The sequence below is a fragment of the Pelophylax lessonae genome, assembly GCF_965119305.1.
Source record: "Pelophylax lessonae genome assembly, chromosome: 13".
NCBI classification, from domain to species: domain Eukaryota; kingdom Metazoa; phylum Chordata; class Amphibia; order Anura; family Ranidae; genus Pelophylax; species Pelophylax lessonae.
The window spans coordinates 165,810,863-165,834,992 of record NC_138780.1 but is presented as its reverse complement, the minus strand read 5'-3'; the positions used below and the strand labels follow the sequence as shown (position 1 = coordinate 165,834,992).

The window sequence follows — 24,130 nt, the reverse complement described above, 5'->3', positions numbered from 1 at the left end:
CCCTGCCTTTGCTGAGCTGGCGGACCAGTTGGTCAAGGGGCTGCATTTTATCTGTGATGCCTCATTGGATGCAGCTCCCCTAGTGGCTTGTCTCCCTGTTTCGGCAGTGGTCCTTTGGCGTGTCTTTTGGCTAAAATGCTGGTCTGCAGATCAGGCTTCTAAAAAGGCCTTGACTGATCTTCCCTTTCAAGGAGATCGCCTATTTGCTGCTACTCTGGATGACATTAACAGTCTCACGGGGGGGGGGGGAGTACATTTCTTCCGCAGGCTACTAAGGGCAGGAACCCTTGTTTAGACGTGGGCCCTCTTTCTTGGCTCAAAAGAAGTTCTTTCGTTCCTCAGGACTGGCAAGGGATTGAAGCCCTTCGGGGCCTCCTCTGGAGGAATTAAGCGAACTTGGCCTGGCAAGTCAAGAGTGGGCTTCTCCAGACCCGTAGACAAGGCCCCTTCAGCAGGAAGGTGCGCCCACACCCATATCTTCACTAGTTCCCGGACCCATGGACTTCCCTGGTACAAGACAAGTGGGTCCACAAGGTCATACGGTCCAGCTACAAGATTGGGTTTCGTTCTTACCCTCCGGTAAGGTTCTTCCTTCCAACGTGCGACTGTCCCCGGTCCGCTTACACGCTCTTTTTGGGGGTGGTGCAAGACCTTTTACGTCAAAGGGTGATTGTCCCGGTTCCGAATTTGGTATGTTTTCAGGGGTTTTATAACTCAAACCTGTTTACAGTCCCCAGGAAGAAAGGCAAGGTGCGTCCACTTCTGGACCTCATGGCGCTGAACTGCTTTGTGCGGGTGTAGAAGTTCAAAATGGAGTCCATTCGCACGGTGGTGGCTTCCCTGCATCAGGGGGATTTTCTTGCCTCCAACGACATCAAGGACGCTTACCTTCACATACCAATATGTGTCAGTCACCAGCGCTTCGTCCTCTTTGTCGTGGGAGAGGAGCATTATCGGTTTGTGGCATTACCTTTTGGTCTCGCCTCTGCTGCTTGGGTCATCATGAAATTGTTGGCCCCAGGGCTAGCATTGTTACGCCAATAGGGGAACGCGGTACTGGACTACTTGGAGGACCTCCTTCTGCGAGCCGAGTTTCCTACTGCTCTAGTGGAAAACCTGGAAATCACCATACGAACTCTGAGGGAATTCCACTGCATTCTGAATTTTCAGAAGTCTGTTCTGGTTCCATCCACAAAGCTGGACTATCTGGGTCTGACTCTGGACTCGGCCTTAGCCAGAGTGCTACTTCCTCTGGACAAACTGCAGGAGGCTGCAACTAAGCTCCTGCTGCCCAGCAGATAGTCATCCCTCCGGACTTACATGCGCATGCTGGGCCTGATGGCGTCTACCTTCGAGGCGGTTCCATTTGCACAGTTCCATACGAGGTCCCTGCAAGGGAGATTTTGGTCACCACAGATGCCAGCCTGTCTGGCTGGGGAGGCGTCCTGGGCAAAAATTCTGCTCAGGGGATCTGGACACTGGAAGTCAAGACTACCGATCAATGTCTTGGAACTCTGAGCGATCAAATGGTGCCTGGAACTTTGGGCGCATCGTCTTCAGTGATGTCCAGTGCGCATTTAATCGGACACTGCCATGGCCATGGCTTATGTCAATCACCAGGGGGGCACAAGTGTCCTGGTGACTCTGTTGGTAGGCAGCATTCTAAGGTGGGCAGAACGGTTCGTTCTAGCCTTCTCCGCCGTACACATTCCTGGGGTGGAAATCTGGCTGGCGGGTTACCTCAGTCAGCAGGGGTTGGACCAAGGGGAGTGGTCCCTTCATCCGGAGGTGTTTCATCAGTTGTGTCTCCGGTGGGGCATCCCCAAGGTGGATCTGTTGGCGTCTTGGCCCAACAGGTGCAGAAGTTTGTGGCTCGGTCACGGGATCCTCTGGCGGACGCCACAGATGTGCTGGTGGCCCTGTGGGGTCAGTATCATCTGATTTACGCTTACCCTCCTCTCAAGCTTTTGCCAAGACTTCTACAAAGGATCGAGGCAGAAGGGATTCCGCTCATCTTTGTGGCCCGGACTGGCCTCGCCTTGCTTGGTACACTGATCTGGTGCGGCTGGTCGCCAACGTTCCTTGGAAGCTTCCTCTCAGTCGCTGTCTTTGACGGCTTGGCTGTTGAACGCCAGGTGCTGATGGATAGAGGTTTTGTCTGAGTCGGTGATTCCAACGCTGTTAAAAACTAGGAAATCTACTTCTAGGAAGATCTACCATCGTACGTGGAAGACGTACATTGTCGCCTTGGGACCTCAACTTGGTGCTCTGTCTTCCAGAAGCCTCCTTTTGAGAATCTTCGGAAGATTACCCTGCTTACGCTGTCTCAGAAGGTGGCCTTTTTGGTGACTATCCCCTCTGCATGCAGGGTGTTGGAATTGGCAGCATTATCCTGTCGTTTACCTTTCTTGACTGTTCACAGAGATAAGGTGGTTTTTCGCCTCTGTCAGTCGCTCCTTCCTTAGGTTGTCTCTGATTTTCATTTGAATAAAGACATTCTGTTGCCTTCCCTGTGTCCCAGGCCAAAACATCCGAACGAAATTGCTTTGCATGCCATGGATGTGGTCCGGGTAATTAGGGTGTACCTGGCAGCTACAGAGTCTTTTAGGAAGTCAGACTCGGTATTTGTGCTCACAGATGGGCCTCGGAAAGGGTTGTCCGCTTCCTCTGCAACCATTTCCAGATGGATCAGACAGACGGTCACGTCCCTCCTTTCTCTGTCAAGGCGCATTCTACCCGGCGCTCAGTGCTTCCTGGGCCTTCCGTCATCAGGCATCTGTGACGCACGTTTGCAAGGCGGCCACCTGGTCGTCGGTGCACACTTTCACAAAGTTCTATAATGTGGATGTGTTTGGCATCTGTGGATGCTTCCTTTGGCTGCAAGGTTTTTTGCAGGCTGCTGTTTAGAGGACCTGGTCCTCTTTGAGGGTGTATTGTTTTTTTCAGGTGAGCTCCAGTTGTTTTGGTTGAGCTCCTGATTACCTGGTTGGCTATAGTTAGCCTTGGCAGTTTTTTTTTTTTGCATGGTTAAGAATATCAGGAGCTGTGTCCGCCAATGAAGGAAAGAGAAAATGGGATTTTTGACTTACCGTAAAATCCATTTCTCTGATGTTCATTGAGGGACACAGCACCCACCCCTCTGTGGAGTTGTAATTTTTCTGACATTGGTTGTAACAAAACTGAGTACCTATAGCAGAGAGAGGGAGTATACCCCCTGCGACTGCCCATAGGCGTAGCCAGACTTTTTTTTTTTTTTTCTGCCTAGTGTCCTACTCCTGTAGGGGGCAGTATAACCAAATGTTTAAGAAGATCAGGAGTTGTGTCAGTCACTGAATATCAGAGAAATTGATTTTACGGTAAGTCAAAATCCCATTTTTAATTTTAGCATAAAAAAAACAAATTAACTTTTAATATCACTTAACTTCTGTTTTTAATTCTAAATCTTCATATGCTATTAATTCCAAGTACTGCTATTTTTATTATTCTCTCTAAAGGGCAAGTATTTCTTAGAAGATCCCACTGGGGCTGTTCAGCTTGATCTAAGCAAAGCAATATCCTTTCTATATCTTGTCATTATGCCAGTTTAAAATGGAAAAAATGGAAAAAAAATAAATCTGTTACATTTCCCATTCATGTAATAATAGCAGGCTTCAACATCTGTACCTAATTTGCATTCATATGAAAGTTGGGGTTGTGCTTTTCATTGTTAACACAAGGTGGCTCTGGGACTCTTGTGCTCTGATGGTAAATCAGGCAGATGCTCTTCCCATTTATGGTTGGCAATCCTCTTCTTTTTTTAAAGGAATATTTCCTAGCTTTTACAGAGAGCTCCTATCAGCGGTGATTACCCCTAAATGGAACCTTACTGTGTAGTAAGCTAGAAGCGAGATGGTCAGTTGAAAACGTATCATCTGAAGAATAATTATTCTGCAGATATAAAGAATAAAATTAACTGTTTATACATGATTGATTCATTCTTCGCAGCATGTGCACTAAACACTTAATATTTCCAGTCAAGTAATTCCAAGAGACTGTGGTGACTGGGACCTGAACAGCTGAAAGCAGTACTGAAATATACAAGGGCTTTAGCAAAATGCTTGACCTTAGAAGAAGGGCGTGGGACCCAATAACTTGTCCTGAAAATGTACTATTGGTGCAAATTTAAAAAAAAAAAACTATCCCAAGCAGTACTGAACTCAAGTGTTGCAAGTAAATTCTTAGGAGAAGCAGACAGTCTACATTTGTTGTGTAAAGGAGAGCATCCCCTGTATTGTGTATATGAAGGATTTCATTTGTCCAGGTCAAAATATAAGGTTATAGCTATGCAACTTCAGATGTCCACATCCTGGACTCGCCACTAGTAGTCTGCACTTGGGCTCCATTAAAAAATGTCAAGTGGGGCGATTTTATTTTGCAAAGGGGCTCAAAAACAAGCAAGTAACTGATGTGTGTAAGACAGTCCCAGTTTATGTGTTCTTTGAGACAGAAAGCTAATGAAATTTAACTATTTGGCATGAAAACTACCTAATGAGATCCTAAAAAAGTGGGTCAATTTGCAGCACTAGCTCAGCTATCCCAACACTAAAACAAGGAAAGACAGATCAACAAGTTCACCAGCTTGTTACTTCGAATGAGCAAGAACACAACAGAAAAGTTATCCTGTAGGAGAAATTGAAGCGGAACACCCCAAAGCAAAAAAGGCAAGTGTATAAAAAGCCTTTCAGACCAGAGAACTTACTCAGCCAGAATGGAAAGTCTGAGTCAGAGACTGAACGTTCCGGTGGCGCCCTGATGGGTGCTTGTGGTGGATTTTATCACAGCAACAGACTCTTCCATCTCTGACAACCACATATAGGTAGAAGAGACTGAACAATTCCATCTGTGGTCTCAGTGGTCCTGTCCACTGCCACAGCATCTCCTTATATCTTGACCCAATTAGAGAGGAGGGCTCTTGCATTGTTTAGTAGGAATCTGAGCATTACCATCCTTCCAGCAGATGGGAGAGATGTACTGTGGTCATAAATACATCAAATTACAATTGTAAAGATGTCAGATCTTCTCAGTGATGCTAACAATTATGAGTTGAGGAAAGTAGAAAGATAGTGCTGTACTCCGTTTATTTTACTGGTGTTATCTTAAGGTATTACTGTTGGGGTAAATGATCTTGTTCCTGGGCAGATGGCTTTTACACCCCAGAGGATCTCCGCAGTCTCTTTGGTTTGTAGTGTGATGTAGAAAGAGTTTAATTTGAAGCGCCACGCCACTGTTAAGAGTTCCAGATACAACTTTATTCCATTAAAGGTCAATGGTACAATTCAAAAAGTAGCCAATGCATTTCAGGGGTCTAGGTGCGTCATGCTTTTTCTGGTGTGAATTCAAAGCACAGGCCTAGTCAGCAGTGTTGGCTACTTTTTGAATTGTACCCTTGACCTTTAATGGAATAAACTTGTATCTGGACCTCTTAGCAGTGGTTTGGCGCTTCAGTTTCAGTATTTTTGGCCAACAATTAGGAGTCACTATGGAGGGAACCCAATAGATACAAGAAAAAAAGGTGAAAGATTGGTTACAACCACTAAAAAAAAAATAAGTCATTATTCAGACCTTGCACGACTGTCCCTATCCCAGAAAGCTACATCATACCTGTATGGACTCCCGCAGATGCTCTAAGACCAATTGGTCAGCGGTATTACCTCTGTCACATATAACATTGCTAAGTATCTGGCTATTCTTTTATGACCCTTAGTGGGTGACATAGTACACCATGCTCAGAACTCCATGTAGTGCGTTTTCTCCTTACTCATACCTATATGTGATTGGGAACTGTGAACATGCACATATAAAGGAGTGCAAGGGTTTTTCTTTGATACGGAGATTTACTAAAACTGGTGAACACAGAGTCTGGTGCAGTTGTGCATAGTAACCAATCGGCTCCTAACTTCAGCTTGTTCAGTTAAGCTTTGACAATAGAGCCTAGAAGCTGGTTTCCATGCAGAGCTGAACCAATTTTAGTAAATCTCCCCCATAATTACTTCTTTGATCTGTGCAGGTAAATCAAGGAATTTATACAAGTGTTTAATATACTACATTTTTATGTATCTATTCATAAAAGAATGTATACCTGTATTTTAGATGAAAAAGATAAGTGATAGTGTCCTTTTTAAATTGTACCATTTAATTGCCACGTGGTTACCAACTTTATGGAAGTTTAATGCTTAATAACAAATTTGTAATGACAAAAATACCATTTGTGCTGCTGCTTTTGCCTTTGAATTTAATTTAATTCTCAGTTTGTTGGAAATTTTTGTTATACACATCCTTTTGTGTGTAGTTGAGTTGTCGTAAAACTGTCATCTCTGAATGTAATTGCTGCTGCATTCCCTTAACTCCACTGCACCAGTTCCACAGCGGCCTTTATACAGAGTCGTCTTTTGTCTTAGCAGAAGGTAACGTATTTATTTTCTTATGATATAATTGTTTCCTATATCACTGTCAAAGAAAAGTTATGTGTGATTTTGTTTCCATATAGGGTGGTACGAGGATAAAATATTCCATATCAATGCATTTGGATTTCCACCTACTGAACCTTCTAATACAACAAGGTGAGGACTACATTATATCTCCCATATTCTTCTCCATACAGGATCTGTTTAATCTAAATTGTGGGTAGGCTTGTGACGGTATCAGATTTTCATGCTGCGATTAATTGATTAAGGTTTTGCCACGGTATACGATATTATCACGGTATTCTATTATTAAATTTAAATTATTAAATTTCCACCTCACTTCAATTTCATTGCTGAATTTAGGGGCTTTGGTTCACTTATGCACATTATTATATAGTCAGTCAGTACAGACTCTGTGAACCAGGCCTAAAATAGGTCATCAAGCAGTGTCTGGCCTTACTGGTGATAACTGGTCCTGGCGCTCGGCTCCGATCCGATGGCCTGGTCATTAAGAGGGCAAATCCTTGTGGTCAAGAAGTGGTTAAACCTGAAGGAGGTGTTGTTTATAAATTACTTTACTATTGCTTTAGGCCTGGTTCACATGTATGCGGGTTGGCGGTTCACATGTATGCGGGTTGGCAGCCCACATTTGCACAGGCATAGCAGCCCATTGATTTGAATGGGCTGCTATGCCCTCATTTTCCGCAGAACAAAGGTGCATGCAGCATTTTTTTTAAATTCAGTGGCCTTGAAATCCATCCTGCTTTTGCACCATGCGACTAACCTGCAGTTCCTGCTCTGGCAAGCTTTCTGCATTTTTTGTATACGTGGGCACGGCATTTAAAAACAGTTTGCGTGTGCAGCAATGGCAGGTAAGTCGCATGGTGCAAAAGAAGGATGGATTTCATGGCCACTGCATTTTTTTAAATTCTGCATGCACCTTTTTTCAGCTGAAAACGCAGGCATAGCAGCTCAAGCCCATTCACATCAATGGGCTGCTATGCCTGTGCAAATGTGGGCCCCCAACCCGCATACATGTGAACCAGGCCTAAAGCAATAGTAAAGTCATTAATTGGTTAAACCTGCAGGAGGACTGGTGTTTTTATCTATTAATTATTATTATTATTATTATATAGAGCTGCACGATTCTGGCCAAAATGAGAATCACGATTTTTTAGCTTGGAATAAAGATCACGATTCTCTCACGATTCTCTGTGTAACAAAAAAAAAAAATTGGGATAACTTTACTGTTACGTTTTTTTTTTTTTTTTTTTATTCATTAAAGTCTATTAATTGCGTTTGAAAGACTGCTGCGCAAATACAGTGTGACATAAAATATTACAACAATCGCCATTTTTTTCTGTAGGGTCTCTGCTAAAAAAATATATAAAATGTTTGGGGGTTCTAAGTACTTTTCTAGCAAAAAAAAACTGATTTTAACTTGCAAGCAACAAGTGTCATAAAAAGGTACAGTCTTTAAGAGGTTAAACTTCCTTTCTCCCTGGCAGAGGGAAGGAAAAGATACAATGTAATCATTTTTGTTTACAGTTACTGGGAGATGCTGAAAGGCTTAGCTGTGTGAGTGAATGAGTCATCCAGCTCACTGAAATGTATCAATTCACAAGTCAGACCCAGGAGCAGAGAAACTCGGTATTTTAAAAATGCCACAATAACAATACCGTGGCTATGCAATACCGCGATATATCGAATTACCGAAAACCGGCAAATGTCTAATTGTGGGTTATACACTGAAACAAAATTTCACAGACATTTTTACATGAGGGATGGCAACATCTGCTTCCTGGAAGCTGCATAAATTCCTTTCCTACTGCTTGCTGTATTCTAAGACAGATTTAAAGGATAAGTTCACCTTTCTTAATATGTTACATTACACCCGTATTTAGGGTGTAGCACAAAGCATTTTGAGCATCGACCACCTCACCCTTCTCCCTGAGACAACACCCGCTGTCACAATTTGAAAACAGCGTGTCCAAGTGGGGGCCCCCGTCCACACGGCAGCATCATTCATTCACAGATTTCTGTGAATGAATGAACTACAACTACGGTCAGCTGTTGCAGCTGATGGCTCTCAATGAACTGCGAGGGCGCTGGTGAGCACTCTTGTAGACCATTGATCTTCCTGGACTTCAGTAACTGCCTGCCCATATTGGAGGTACGGGCAAACCGCTACACTGTACTGCCTGTAAGAGCATGACATAGTACCCACAATCTGCTGATCGCGGGTGCAATGCTTTACAGACTCCTAAGAGAAAAAAAAATTATAAATGTGAATTGGTTATATTCTTATTTTTTTCTAAAATTGAACTTATCCTTTAAAATTAAAATGTGGGTTTGGATCTGATTGTATGTTGTGATGAACCAACTCCACTAAAGAGTATGGGTTTGTTTTTTTGTAGAACCATACTTGCCTAGGTGAATGCAGCATCAGTCCAATGCTGCATCTGTCCCCTGGCGCCTCTACACTGAGAACCGAGTGATGGAACACCGCCGATCTCTGTTCTCACAGCTCCGTGAGCAGAGCGCTTCTGTCAGTCATAGCTCTCTGCTCTGCCCGCTCACTGGAGCACTGGGCTGTGGAGGGGACAGAGCGGCCGGCTCAGCCTCTCAGCAGCTCGCTGAGAGGCTGAGCCGGGTGTTGTTCGAGGGATCTGGCGGAACCGACTATGTGGTCATGATGTCGCGGAGCCTGGACTGACTTCTGTGACATCAGCAGAGAGCAGAATTCAGCCTGCTCTCTGCTGAAAATGGGTCACAGGAGTGCAAAAGGAATTGCACTTCTGTGATCCATAGGAGAAATACAGCCAAACGAGCTTTGACTGTACTTCTCCTTTTAATACATTTTTTGCATGTGAGGGATAGAGAGCAGGCTGCAATATACACAGGTAGGCTAAAGTGAATAAATCAGATTACATACAAAAGGCAGTGGAGTAGACTTGATACACTGGATGACAAATTGGGTAAAGCTGGCCGACACTAATAGAGCAAACGTTTTGTACGAAAATTCTTTGTACATTTGATGATAGTACAAATGTTGTGTGAAAGCACTTTAAAGTTGTTTTTGCTTTTAACCCTTGATTTTGGAATGAGTGTATTTTTTTTAAGCAAAAATCACATACTACACTGTTAGAAATTTGTTTGGTCGAGAAAAAACTTCCTTCCTGCGCCTTCAAATTTTCTCATCACTGGTCAAAAATGTACATTGATTTGACCTCACTAATGATTAAAGAATTGAAGTAATGTCCCTAAAACGAAAAACTGCAAATGAAATGCCACTAGTTTATAGTTCCGGTAGCTTATGTAAGCCGTTACACCCTGTGTGCATTACATAAATTGTAGACACGGCCTCCCTGTCTCTTTTTTTTTTTTTTTTTTTGTCCTAGTAACTTGCTTACACGTTATATGCTTCCCACATACATTATTTTTGGTCCTTTGTGCTGGAAAATATTTTTCTGTATAAATAAATATAATGCACCACAAATCACTCAGTCCTCCACCTTGTGGTTACTCTAAACCCAGTCTGTGCTTTCACCTTGATATGTTGACCTATACATTTATAGAGGTTAAACCAAGCCTTTCCCCATAATGGGTTGAATCATAGCCTCCGCATCGCCTCTCCAGATTTTGTCACTTAAGGCAAAGCATAAATAACCCTCATAGTGCTTTCCTGAAAAGTTGATCACATTTATTAAAAGTGCACACTTGCATGTTAGTACGCACCAAACCTCAGTGCACACAGGTGAATCGCATGTTTAGGATCAATCCGTTGAGTAAAACAAACACCCTCCACTCTCTGCTAGTGTATACTTGATGATGTCCGCTTTAGACAGCAAGGAGTGCAACAGCCATTGTTTTATTCTCCATGACCTCTGCTTTCAGAAAATATATGTTTGGGGGTTTTAAAGCGGAGTTCCACCCTAAAATTATACTTACCTCCATCTTCTTGCTCCGGGTCACCTGAAAAACAAATGGATAATCGCAATTTTTTTTTTTTTTTTTACTTGTTTAGAAGAAAATATACTTGCCTTACTTCCTCTTCCTCCCCTCGGCGGCCACGGCGATTCGTCACTTCCTGGCTTGCAATGATTCCTGGGAGCTGAACGCCATCGCTCCCAGGAATCAATGCGCCTGCACCGGCCCCGACGTCAGTTCCGGTGTAGGCGCCGTCATACTTTGCTAAACAGCTTCTGGGCATGCCCAGAAGCTGTGCAGGGATTGACGCTGCGGCACCGGAAGTGACAGCGAGGCCGGTGCAGTGCATCGTGGACTGAAGAGGACGCAGAAGAGGATACAGAAGAGGATCGCGCTGGCTTCAAGCTGCCCACACCTGAGATGGCAGCGCTGGACAATACATTTTCAAGGTAAGTATTTCTTCTAAAAGGTAAGTGCAACCCGGGACAGATCAGAGGCTATTGTGGAATGTACTAGCCCTGACTGTCCTGGGGGTATTTTTTATTAAAAAAAACATTCTCAGTGTAGAACTCTGCTTTAAGTAATTTTCCAGCCATAAAAAAATTGCTAATTTTTACATGTATGTGAAAAATGTCATAATTTCCCCAAGTCAACAAGCGGTTAAAAAGCAGAAGGACATGCTGGTGAAATATAGCATTTTAAGGCCCTGTTCCCATTTTTAAACGCGCTTTAGGGGCAGTGCGTATAAAAAAAAAAAAAAATATCCTGTTTGCTCCGTCTTTGATGTGCTTTCATGAAAATGCACATTCTATAGAGTTCAGGGGTAATTCACCTAAAGTGCATGTAAATCACTGCACAGATGTAAACACACCCTAGCATTTTTTCATGTGAGGGTGTTGGCCTTCATTTAGGTTAACATAAGCAGTCAATTGGGAAAGAAAAAAAGTGGTCAGTGAAGTTTTCCAGGATTGATCATCTTCTGGACCCACAGGCTCGATTCACTGGCCGGGTGAAGTGATGATCTATCTAAGTGCCGGTTCACGCTTGTGCGATTGCAAACGGATGCGATTGCTATGCGAATTTGCAGTGCGAGTTTACCTTGTGTTTTTCAATAGTACCAGCGCGATTGTTATGAAAATTTGATTGCGTTGATTATGCTAATTAAGCTCAGGAGGGGTGGAGCTGAGGGGAAAAATAAAACAAAAAATAAGAATTCGCACATGTCTGAACTGATAATGCGAGTCCAGACCGATTTACATTGATGTCTATGGAGACTAAATTCGCAACGCAACGATGTAAACTCGCACAAGACCCTTTTCATCATCGCATTATATTCGCATCTGAATCGCAACGCATAGATGTGAACGATCGTCGCAAATACAATGTATTTTGGGAATACATGCGAATCTAGACTTTTTATAACGCATCGCATTTGCAGTAAAATCGCACAAGTGTGAACCGGCATTTAATGTTACATTTAAAGTATATGCAAACCTTCACCTTGTAAAACAACCAATTCAGGGTAAAAACGAAATGAAAGGCAAAACATTTCTGTATACAAATTAAAAACTTCATAAATACTTTTTGCACCCCCCCCCCCCGCCCCCCTTATTTAAAAAAAAAAAAATGATCACATGACCTCTGTTCTCAGCTGCATGAGGAGCCCAGACAGCCTGGGGAGGAGAAGTGGCAGCACACTGTTCTTCCCAATGAATGGCTGTGCAGGGTGAAAGGGGTGTGTCAGCACAAGTTTGATCATTGTAGGAGTAGGCTGAGTGCTCATCACAGCCTAAAACCTGACCATGTTGTGCTCTCATGTTTAGTGTGGTCAGTTTTTTTTTTTTTTTTTTTCTGGGAAAGCAGGGATTTCACACAAAGGAAGCAATACAAAGCGAACCGAAATACTTTTTAATACAAGTACATGGTAAAGCAGGTACATATGAGGAATATGAAATTCTGAGTTCTTTAAGCAAGGTAGGTTGAACTGCTTTATAGCCTAAGCCAAGTTAAATTTCCATTTTGCATTTAATTTAGCTATTCTAAGCACAAGTTAAGAGACGCTAATAACATGTAAATAATTTTGCAGGGCTTATTATGGTAATGTAAACTTTTTTGGAGGGCCCTCCTCCACATCTGTAAAAGCATCGGCAAAACTAAAACAGTTGGAAGAGGAGAACGAGGACGCCATGTTTGTGTTTGTGTCTGACCTCTGGCTGGACCAGGTAGAAGTCATGGAGAAACTTCATGTCATGTTTTCAGGTATTTGCAAGACTTTTCTGGGCACCATTTACATCTGAACGGAGTACGTTATTATTACTATACATTTATATAGTGCAAACAGTTTGTGCAGCACATTACACAATAAAGCCCTTGTATAGTTTACAAGGAAACTTCAGTGATACAACTTATTCTAGGAAAAAAAGGTTTTGACGCCCCCTTGTCTCTAACATTCATTCACATGTTTAAAAAAGTATTTAGATTTGTTTGTTCCAACCCCTAACATAATGGCATAGCCCTCAATGATGGGGCAGTTAAAGCTACGGTGTTCCAGCCTCCCCCTCCAAAAATTAAGTCAGCAGCTACACATACTGTAGCTGCTAACTTTTATTATTAGGACACTTGCCTGTCCTGGAGTCCAGCGATGTCAGCACCGCAGCCGATGTTTCAATCGGCTGTCAGGTGCTCCCGCCGCCATTGCCGGTCAGGGAACCCGGCAGTGAAGCCTTGCAGCTTCACGTGCGGGGCCCTACTACGCATGCGCGAAGCACGCTGCGCATTCAAATTGGCCCGGCGGCAGAGGGTAGGAGGAGGGGTCCTCACTTCACCGCGGCGCCGTTCCCACAAGTGGGGAAGAGTACCTGTCAAAAACAGATACGTGTTCCCCCCCCCTCCCCCCTGAAAGGTGCCAAATGTGGCACCAGAGGGGGGAAGCAAATGAGCGGAAGTTCCACATTTGACTACCACTGAACCCCCCCCCCCCCCCAGGATCTCAGAGCGAGTTAGGCACAGACAGCTGTTCATTCAGGCTGTCTGCCTAAATAGGCTGGTACATTTTCATGTTGGCTTCATTGCCATTATCAATTCAAAGATTTTAATGATTGTCAGAGGAAATATGTGTTTACAATTAAATCCTTTTAACTGTCCCAGTGGCCTAACTCCTGCACAGCTTTATTTAAAGCGTTTGTTACCCTAAACAAAAAGATCCTTTTTCTTTAAAGCATGAATAACAGCACAGTGCTTGTGCTGTGCATTTGGCAATTTGGCCTCTTCTATCACCTGAAATACCTGTCTTGGTTCTGCCCTCCTCCTGCTTGGTTCTGCCCTCCTCCCTGTAAACTGACTGCGGTTTATCATGGCCGCTGAGCCCTGACACCGTGGTCAGTTTACACGCCTCCATCATCCGCTTTCCTCCTCCCCCTCCCCCTCATCCTCCTCCCCCTCCTCCTCCTCCCCCTCCTCCTCCTCCTCCTCCCCCTCCTCCTCCCCCTCCTCCTCCTCCTCCCCCTCCTCCTCCAGTCTCCCCCCTCCTCCTACTCCCCCTCCTCCCCCTCCTCCTCCTCCTCCCCTCCCTCCCCCTCCCCTCCTCCTCCCTCCCCCTCATCCTCCTCCCCCCTCCTCCCCCCTCCCCCTCCTCCCCCCTCCTCCCTCCTCCCCCCCTCCTCCTCCTCTCCCCTCCTCCTCCTCCCCCCTCCTCCTCCTCCTCCCCTCCTCCTCCTCTTCCTCTCCCCCTCCTCCTCCTCTTCTCCCCCCTCCCCCCCTCCCCCCTCCTCTTCTCCCCCTCCTCTTCTCCCCCTCCCTCTTCTCCCCCTCCTCTTCTCCCCTCCCCCCTCCTCTTCTCCCCCTCCCCCCTCCTCTTCTCCCCCTCCCCCCTCCTCTTCTCCCACTCCCCCCTCCTCTTCTCCCCCTCCCCCCTCCTCTTCTCCCCCCCTCCCCCTCCTCTTCTCCCCCCCTCCCCCTCCTCTTCTCCCCCCTCCTCCTCCTCCTCCTCCTCCTCCTCCTCCTCTCCCCCTCCCCCCTCCTCCTCTCCCCCTCCCCCCTCCTCTTCTCCCCCTCCCCCCTCCTCTTCTCCCCCTCCCCCCTCCTCTTCTCCCCCTCCCCCCTCCTCTTTTGGTTATTCATTCTTTAACCACTTGAATGCTAGCAGTATGTAAGCTTGCAGCTAGTAATAGTATTGAACAGAAACATAAGCCTTTAAATGTTAAAGGCTCAATCCACAAAAAATAAATACTCAAATAAATATATCCATTATAAAAACAAAATACAATGCACAGATTACAGCTGGCTTCCCTTTTTAAATTTTATTTTAAACACCAACCCCATAGAAGATCATTGTATTAATAATAGGTCGCGCTGAAGTCCAGGTTTTCGCTGGAGTTGAGTTTTGATTAAAGGAAACCTTGGTTGGATATCTCCGTGGCTTTACTACTTTGGGTTCAGTTTTAACCAGGGAGACTCTCTATATTGAAACGTCTTAATGGCTGAACCAGCAAGTTGGGGTCAAGTTCTGTAATTGTCAAGAAGAGGTAACAGCCAATCAGTCTAGTAGCGCAAAGATCTTCAAACAAGCTATAAAGATTTTTGTGTGCAAGGATGATTTGACATTTGGAAATGCTTTGCTGTTGCCCCTGAGGTTAGCTATACAGGGCTAAGTGTTACGTCAGTTCTTTAGATTGGGTCCAGGGTAGTCCATATATGGCTACCCTTAATGTTTTAACTAGGTTCCTCTCAGGCTCAATTAATAGATTTTCCTGTAAATAGATCATTAATAGACGTGGAACTAAACATCCCCTATGATTTTTTTCAGGTTACTCTACGGCTCCTCCTACCTGCTTTATCTTCTGTGGAAACTTTTCTTCTGCACCATATGGGAAAAATCAGATTAAATCTTTAAAAGGTATACAGATATTTAATGTATGGTTTTCCTTGGAATGTTTTGGTCTGCCTTTATCCTGCGGGCATTCAGGAGCAGTGTTCCTCCCCTTACCTCCAGATATTCCTGCTTGTGTAGTCAGTGTCTGAGAATGGATGTGGTGGCTATATACTGATTTATTCAAAGTATAAGGTGTATTGATAGGAATAATAATAGGCTATTCCGTATTATTTATTTCTTTTTTGAAGAATGAGCTGATTTGTTTTGGTGCAAGTACACATATCTCTGAGCGTCCATGTTTATGCACATTGTTACAAGAGAAATGGCTGGACACCAAGCAATGGCTCACAATGAAAGGCTTTAATAAACAAGGATGCAAGACACAGCAAAATGGATGGTACCATCCATGTTGCTGTGCTTTGCAGCCTTGTTTAATAAAGCCTTTCATTGTGAGCTATTGCTTGGTGTGCGGCCATTTCTCTTGTATCCTGTTTGCGGTGGCGATCCAAGGTCCTGCACCCATGGCTGTGAAGTTCCAACTGCCTGAGCGGTGTACATCTCTTTCTCTATGCACATTGTTGGCAGCACCAGTCTAATCTTTGGAGAACAGTGATCATTTAGGAGAATTAAAGCAATATTAAAGTCTTGTTTTTTTTTTTTTTAAATTAAAAAAAAATATCAAACATGTTATATTTACCTGCTCTGTGCAGTGGTTTTGCACAGAGCAGTCCGGATCCTCCTCTTCTTGGGTCCCACATGGCCTTCATGGCCCCTCCCTTCTGCCAGGTGCCCCCACAGCAAGCAGCTTGCTATGGGGTCACCTGAGCTGAGCCACTGGTCTGTGTCCATTCACACGGAACTGCAGCTCTGCCCCGCCCCCCTCGGTCCCAGGATTGTCCTAGAATGCATGAAGGTAAAAAACCTTGTGCCTTTACAACCACTTTTAGACTAGGTTCACCTTTTCCAGAAAACAGCGTTGCAGTCAAGGGGTTCCAGTAGAAATAAAGATGACTGTGCAGCCTTGTAAGATGTTCATTCATTTTGTCATACCTGTAGGCCACTAGCAGTAATCATTGTGTTCTGCCCGCTGGCAAGGCTCCCTGCACCATCCCACCCATGATACCTGGAAAGAAAGTTGATTAATCCATGGCTTGCTTTACTGGGAGTTTTTTCCTTTTCTACTAACCAACCTGTGCCATAGCCTCTGGAGCATGAACTCTCATGTAGCCCATCAAAGCTCTGCTATGGTATACATCTATATAGGAATACTGTAAATGGGGAAGTGCTACTAAGGCAGGCCATGCATCATTCCTTTTCTTTTGTTCAATCAGCGGGTTGAATGAAAGAAAATGGATCAATTCCCCCATCCACACATTCAAGGTTCAGCATACACTCATCAGCACTGCCAGCTATAGCTGACGGCAGTGATTGAGCAGAACTTTTCCAACAGGCTGGTTGTACAGAAGTCAATGACAGATCAGCTTCTGTACCAGCCTGGCCATGGATTGCCTGGTCCCTTCTGAGTTGGACAAGTTTCCATCCATCTGTGGCAAGTTAAATCAGTTAAAAAGGGCTGTTCCTTTACTGCTCTCTCTAGTTGCTGATGGTTTTCTCTCTTCATTAACTGTGTTTAAAAAAAATGAAATTGGCTAAGGTATGTTTTTCACTTTCAGATTCATTCAAGAATCTAGCAGATGTAATATGTGAATACCCCAACATTCTCAAAAGGTATTACCTTCTCTTTTCTTTTTTTATTATTATTCATTGTGAGGGACAGTAGGAAACGGGGATTAAACTTTGGAACTCATTTTTTTTTAACTAGCACTAGAAGAAATAAAGGTAGAGACTATAGGCAAATGTCATGAGTCGTTTTATAACTATGTCAGTATTTAAAGGGTATAATCTGCTATTGGAGATGCATGTAGGGGGAGCTAGTACATTCATTTGTTAATATTTTTCTGATGTTTTTGTGATTTTTGATCTTTAACAGCAGCCGATTCGTGTTTGTACCTGGTCCGGAGGACCCTGGCCCGGCATTTATGTTGCCAAGGTATGCTTATTTCTCTGTTGTATATTGTTTTGTTGGTTGTATACATTCTGTTGCCGTTACACACTAACAGGAGGCATCAATGAACTACCACAGCACTCAACAGCACTGTGGTAGTTCATTGACAGCTACAAGCTGACAGCTGCAAAGGCTGCTGGACCTTGTCATTCTTTTTTTCACCGAACTCTGTGAATGAATGACGCAGCCGGGTGTGCTAAACACTGCTTGGCGACGTTCGTTTAGAAGATCCCCCGACGTCTGTCACAACTGTGACCCGGGGTGGGGTTCGAGGGTCGGTGGATTTGTAACATGTTACACCCTGAATATGGGTGTAACATGTTACAAAAGGTGAACGTATCCTTTACCCAAGAGTTTTGGTGGCTTTAGCACGTCCGTCATTTATTTATCCATCCCAAACAAGTTGTTAACATAGCTTTGTCCATTTCTGTATGCGTTTAATATAAAGTAAGTTAAGCCGCAAGATGATTAAGCGCCGTTTTGAGAAAGAGGACAGATCTTGAATTAACAAGCACCAAAGTCCATAGCTGCTAATGAAATTGACTCCTGGGGAGGAGTAATACAAAAATAGCAGCAATCACTTCTGAATGCGCTTAGGACCTGACTAAATGAGCAATTAGATGATTGTAGCCATACAGCTTAGTAATTCACAAGTCTCCACAGAATTCTAAATTAAAAAGCACATTTATTTAGACATGTAGAAACAAAATTAAAATTAATTCCATGCAATCCAATTCCTCCAATTAGAAGTGACAATTATTGGCAGCTGAGAAACGGACTACTTGCCAGCAGATGGAGATGCCCTTGAAGTATCCTCGGCTAGGGCAGACTCCAGTAATGCTTGATGCACTAGGCTCTCCCTTTTTGTGTAAAGCTTCAGCAATTTATCCTTCTCATGGATGAGTTTTAATGAAAAATATATTTCTGCCAAATGATTTTTAGCCAATGGTATCCCTTTAATTGCGTTTAGTTGCTTTTTACTGGGACAAAGCTTTCAATAACAGATCATGGTGATAATAATAATACCTACAGTAGCTCGGGCATCGGCCCCTTGCCATCTGTCTTTTCTTGGAGCCTGGAAATATCTAGAAGACCATGGAAAAGGACTCCCGATAAACTAAATACATTTGGGAATTACTGAGCAAACCGCAGCCTTGTAAGTCCATCATGCTTAAGCCTAGTACACATGGGACGGCTGTCGAGGGGCATCAGACGGTTCATTAGAAACCAGGAAAAATTTGGCCCGTGTAAACTGCAGCCAAAGGGCATGACCGAAAAACGTCTGCCGATCGTCTCACGGTCAGCGGTCTCAGCCAATAGCGTCCACTTGTCAGAACACAATAGAACAGCAGGGGAGATTGCTGTACTAACATTGGATTGTTAGTACATTGGCTCCGACCTGAGCTTCCAGTTTTTTTTCGTTCAGCCCATTGAATTGAATAGAACAAAAACTAGTAGTGTGTACAAGGTTATCGGCAGGTTGAACGGTGCCGCTGTACTAACTGTACAGCGATCTCCCCTGCTGAGCTGTTGTGTTCTGACAAGGGGGATAGCTCCCCAGCCAGAATACTCCAATCCCTGATCAGGAGCTGGTCGATTGCTGGTTTTCGAGCATGCTCGTCAGACAAACTGGTTTCAGTCAGACCGAATTACCTAAACACGGGCCGAATGTTGGACGTTTTTTATTGAACCGGCTAATGTCTCCCGACATTCGGCCCGTATGTACGGGGCTTTAGAAGTTTGAAAATGTTGAATAATCACTTATTGGTTATGAGGATCATGTTCTGGATAATGAATGTATTTCTTACAGGCCACCCATAGCAGAGCATATCACAGAGGAATTTAGGCAACGAGTCCCATTCTCCATTTTTACCACAAATCCATGCAGGTGAGTTGTATGTTTGATGGGAGGATCTGGACCTTTGAAGAGTCTTCTAAAAATGTTCAGTTAGTGATGTCTATAATATGGCAGTGTTTTCGGTAATGACTAAAGCACCTATGTGATCTTGTTGGACATACTGTTCAAAAACCATGGCCAATAATATGAAGTTGCCCAGCCCCCCCCCCCCCCCCCCTTTGAAGCTATGACTTTCTCCACTCTTCTTACAAGGCTTTTCACAAGCTTTTGGTGTCTTGTATGTAGGAAATGGTTTCCATTCAGGCAAAAGAGCATTTGTGAGGTCTGGTTCTGTACTTAAAATACCTGAGTCATGCAGTCTTCATTTTAGGTCATCTCAAGGTGTTCATGGGGGACAGGTGAGAGTCGTACTTCCCTATTGATAAAATGAGTGACTGCTTTCATCCTAGAATACAAAGTGTGTTACTTGCAGGATTTACCAGATGAAAATAATCGAAAAAAGCCTGGAAGAAAGGGAACATTCAGACACCATCTGTCTGCACCTCTCATTCTCTGTCATAAACTGTACTGAAGGAATATGGAACAACCCATTACTGACCCCTCCCCTTGAGAATGCTAGTTGCCTGGCTCTCATGCTGATCCAGTGTCATTGATTCTGTGAGGCACCGATCTGGAACATATATGCAGATTAGGAGCTCATGGTTGCTGCATGCTTGTTCTAGAACAGAAAATTAAACTGCTAAAGTCACAGAAAACCAGATGATTAGCATTTTATGAAGGTCAGCAGTGGCGGCTCTAATTTTTCTAGTAAGTTTTTTTTTTTTTTTGTTTTGTTTTAAAGCAAAAAACTGGTATGCCATTTTTGATCTCTGGTTGTTTGTGGTATACGGTGTGCTGGCAGCCAGGTAAAGTTCTACTGCTATAAATGCATACCCTTATTTTTTTTGTTAGCAGAAAATGTAACACTTGTACTTGGCTCACTGATAAACTTTTAGTGCCAATTCACATTTGTGCGGCTTGCGAGATCGCATGTAATTCGGAGCGCACTGCTCCTTCATTACATGCGATCTCATGTGCGGATGCGAGTTCAGCCATACACTTTGTATCAGCATGCAGGTAAAACACGCACATGAGGCATTTTTTTAGCCGCATCAGAACCGACACATAAGCATAGCTTTGGAAATATAACATGCAAGGTATAGCGATCCTTTAATTTTGGCATTGATTTCATCAGTGTTGGGTTTGGGTTGCCATCCTCCCTTGAATTTTAGAAGTTATTGTAAAAAAACTCATGGGAATTTTACACGGCAACCAAATATAGCAGAAAACAAATTAATATAAAAATATAAATGTTTATGAAGGTTTTTCTAAAAAAAAAAAAAAAAAAAAAAAAAACATCACATGAGGCTTTATTGTTAAAATCAATAGAAATTGACAATTAAGATTGACATATTATACATAGTATTAGTGGTGATACACCATAAACTGCTGCCAACTCCCCAAGGTAAGTACACTATCTGAGGTAGATTACAGCTATGCATGGAAAGGGTAATCCTTGTCAATATTGATTTTTATTGGTAAAGCCTCATTTGAGGTTTTCTTTTTTTTTTTTTTTATATTTTTATATTCATTTGTTTTCTGTTATATTTGGTTGTCATGTAAAAGTCCCATTAATGAGGTTTCTTTACAAAAAGTTCTAGCGATCCTTTATTATGGCAATAAATGTTTGACAGATGATGTAGGTAGGTAGCACACTGCTACTCTTGTTGCTCTCTGTTGCAGGATTCAGTATTGCACACAGGAAATAATTGTATTCCGCGAGGATCTGGTGAACAAAATGTGCAGAAATTGTGTTCGTTTCCCCAGTAGCAGTTTGGATATTCCCAGTCATGTAAGTAATGGACAACAGTAATGTTTAATTGAAGGATGTAGACTTTGTGTAAATATGGTTTATTTGTAGTAAAAATCATGGAGAGGGTTATTGGTAAAAAAAAATTTAAGACATTAAATCCTAATCTCTTTTTTATTTTTATTTGTCATACTTGTGAAAGCTAACATTATTAAGTCTCATGAATGTCTTTATACATGATATACATTTAATATGCATGGGAAGGTGTTTATGTGGCCATACACAGCACTTTGTAAGATTTAGGCCTCGTTCACATGGAGCGTATTACAATATATGTTGTGTTTACCTGCATGCGGATGCACAGGTGTTCAGGGTATACCCATGCATGCAGTTCCATTCATGTCAATTGGGACTCCGCGGTTGCATGGTCACAGCCACTGCTCCCTATTTGACATCTATACAGGTGTACAGCCTCCGATTGAGAGCAACAGCTGTGTCTGTGTGGCCACTGCATCCTGATTGATATCAATGGAACACTCTACAAGGGGATGCACAGAAAACCTGTGAGATCCTATACAGGTAAACGCTGCCCTCACACAGGTGTACGTTGTGGTTTGCCCTTTGTGAACAAAGCCTTAAAAGCAAATACATTTTGGGCAATTAATATTATAACTTTTTTTTTTTTTTTGTTACTAACTTATTAATTAAATAATTTTTTTGTGATTCTTTAAATATATTTTAAAAATTAGCATTTATTACATTGTGCATCTAAATTTTCAGTTTGAAAAACCTGTTGGTCTTCCTAAAAAGAGAGCCCAGCACCGCCTTTGTACTTTATAGCAGTCTGTCTTGATCCACTAGTTGCTGTCTTTTCTAGTAGTATGTTAGCGAGTGTGCGCCCAAGCAACTCAGCTGTCAATATCCTTCTAAATAAAAATGTAGTTCATATTAGTGATCGACCGATATAGTTTTTTATTGCCGATACCGATATTTTGGTCATCGCATATCGGTATCGACCGATATCTGCCAATATTTTCGGACATTTAAATTTTTTTTTTCTTTTTTTTACAGGTAATGTTGTGGAGGGATCTGGAGGTCTAAAAGACCCCCAAACTCCTCCTCTGCCACTTAAAAGCATTCAAAATGCCAAGTTTGTCTGTTTGAATGCTGTCATTTTTTTTAATTTGGTGCCGAGTACCCCGAAGTGATGTCATGACATCACTAACGGGTTTTTACACGGAGACCTAAACAGAGCTGAATGCGGCTTTGATCGGGTCTTTTCTTCGTCGGCCGTGCAGGTAGGATAGGAAGACCCGAGCGAGCCGCAGAAGGCGGCGGGGGGGGGGGGGGGGGGAACATCCCCTCCCGCTCCTTGCAATGACAGCCGAGCAACTTCACAGCCGCATCGGTTGTCATTACAAGTCAGCCGACCGTCGGCTGTGGACGCCGGTACCGGGATGATGCCTCTAGCTGCAGGCATCACTCCGGGACAGCACTTTCCTGAAATATCGGCAATATCGGTAACCTCAGGGGCCGATTCCGATATATTGGGGAAAGTGCAGATCGACCCTCGATATATCGGATTTGCCGATAATTTGTCGATCCCTAGTTCATATCCTATAGAGCTACACCTGCTAGTTTCAAGTAGTAGTTTACTTGTTTTGGGTCAGTGATAACTATCATTTTTAGGAGAGGTTTAAGTGGTAGCCTAAGTATTCCTTTTTTTATATTCCTTATTTTGTTGTTTATTAGGCTTTGCAAGGTTTAAAGCAACCCTGCTATCCCCAACAGAGATTAAAATAAAGAACAAAAAAGCAGAGTGGAATGGATGGATTCCTTTGGACAATGCATCACTACTTTGTTCTGTATGGATGTATGGGTCAGCAGGAGGAACCACATAGCACATGGGGCACCAAGCTGTGGATGCTGTAGATTGCTCAGGCTGTGGTTTTTCTGTTAGAAGGTGACAGGGTCTCCTTTAGCTGCAGAATTATGAGCGTTTGAAGTGCTCAAGGGAAAACGTATTGCCAATTGTTAATCATTCGCTGTTTTCTGTTTGAAAATGAAACCAGTCTTTTACTGCACACAGAGCACACTTCCATCCCAGCTGATTTCTTCCCATTGTCACAATCCACAATCTGAGCAAGCATTAACAAATCTTAGGGCCCTTTACAGTGGAGGGATGGGGGGGGGGGGGGGTGAGGAATCTGATGTTCTCGGGTGACAATATCCAGCAGGATTCATTGGGGCACTTCTGTTGCTTGTTCAGCGGTCATGCAAGTTTTACCTTTACTGGCTGAGCTGTTCAGTGCTCAGTTGATACAGCTGTAGCTGGCTGCACTGGTTTACTTGTGTCAGCTTATACAGATGATAGCATGATGAATGTTTCCTGCTTATGTGTTCAAGGCTTATGGATTCAGATTTTTATGATTTTAAGTTTTTCAGACCACACAGGGGAGACTGATTCTTGCATGCTGTAGGTAATATGACTTGCAATGATGTGCACTTCAACAGACTAGGTCATTGTTTCAGCTTTTATAGTACTAAAACTGTTGGTTCCACGTCCATTTACTCTTAAATCTGCTTAATTATGTCTAATGAAGAATAGGTAGCTGACAGCCTGTACATTTTTTTTTCATAAATAACTTTTTATTGAAGTATACTACAGTCATGGCCAAGACTATTGCCACCCTGCATTTCTGTAAGATTATGCACCATTTTGCCCATAAAATTGCTGCAATTACAAATGTTTATACATTCTCATGTTTATTTCTTTTGTTTGTATTGGTATGACACATTCCACTCAACTCCAAAAATGGACTGGACAAAATTGGCACCCTCAATTTAATATTTGGTAGCAAACCATGGAAAAAATAACTGAAATCAATGCCTTTCTGTAACCTTCAATGAGTTTCTTACACCTCTCTACTGGAATTTTGGACCACTCTTCTTTCGCCAACTGCTCCAGGTCTCTCTGATTGGAAGGATTTCTTTTCCCAACTGTTTTGAGATCTCTCCACAGGTGTTCTATGGGATTTAGGTCTGGACTCATTGCTGGCCAGTTCAGTGCTCTCCAGCGCTTTGCCTTAAACCATTTCTGGGTGCTTTTTGACAT

The 24,130-nt window shown here is 43.2% G+C and overlaps 1 protein-coding gene across 1 annotated transcript in view; it reads left to right on the top strand.

Moving 5' to 3' along the window:
• POLE2 (DNA polymerase epsilon 2, accessory subunit) overlaps positions 1-24,130 on the top strand; it is a gene marked incomplete at its 3' end in the record, with an annotated part of 56,724 nt that overhangs the window by 19,533 nt on the left and 13,061 nt on the right. Inside the window, exons 8-16 of the mRNA XM_082274977.1 lie at positions 3,495-3,551; positions 6,395-6,443; positions 6,527-6,599; positions 12,460-12,632; positions 15,178-15,267; positions 16,917-16,971; positions 17,234-17,293; positions 19,119-19,196; positions 20,949-21,057. Coding sequence (XP_082131103.1) covers positions 3,495-3,551; positions 6,395-6,443; positions 6,527-6,599; positions 12,460-12,632; positions 15,178-15,267; positions 16,917-16,971; positions 17,234-17,293; positions 19,119-19,196; positions 20,949-21,057 — 744 coding nt within the window. The remainder of the gene's footprint in view (positions 1-3,494; positions 3,552-6,394; positions 6,444-6,526; positions 6,600-12,459; positions 12,633-15,177; positions 15,268-16,916; positions 16,972-17,233; positions 17,294-19,118; positions 19,197-20,948; positions 21,058-24,130) is intronic.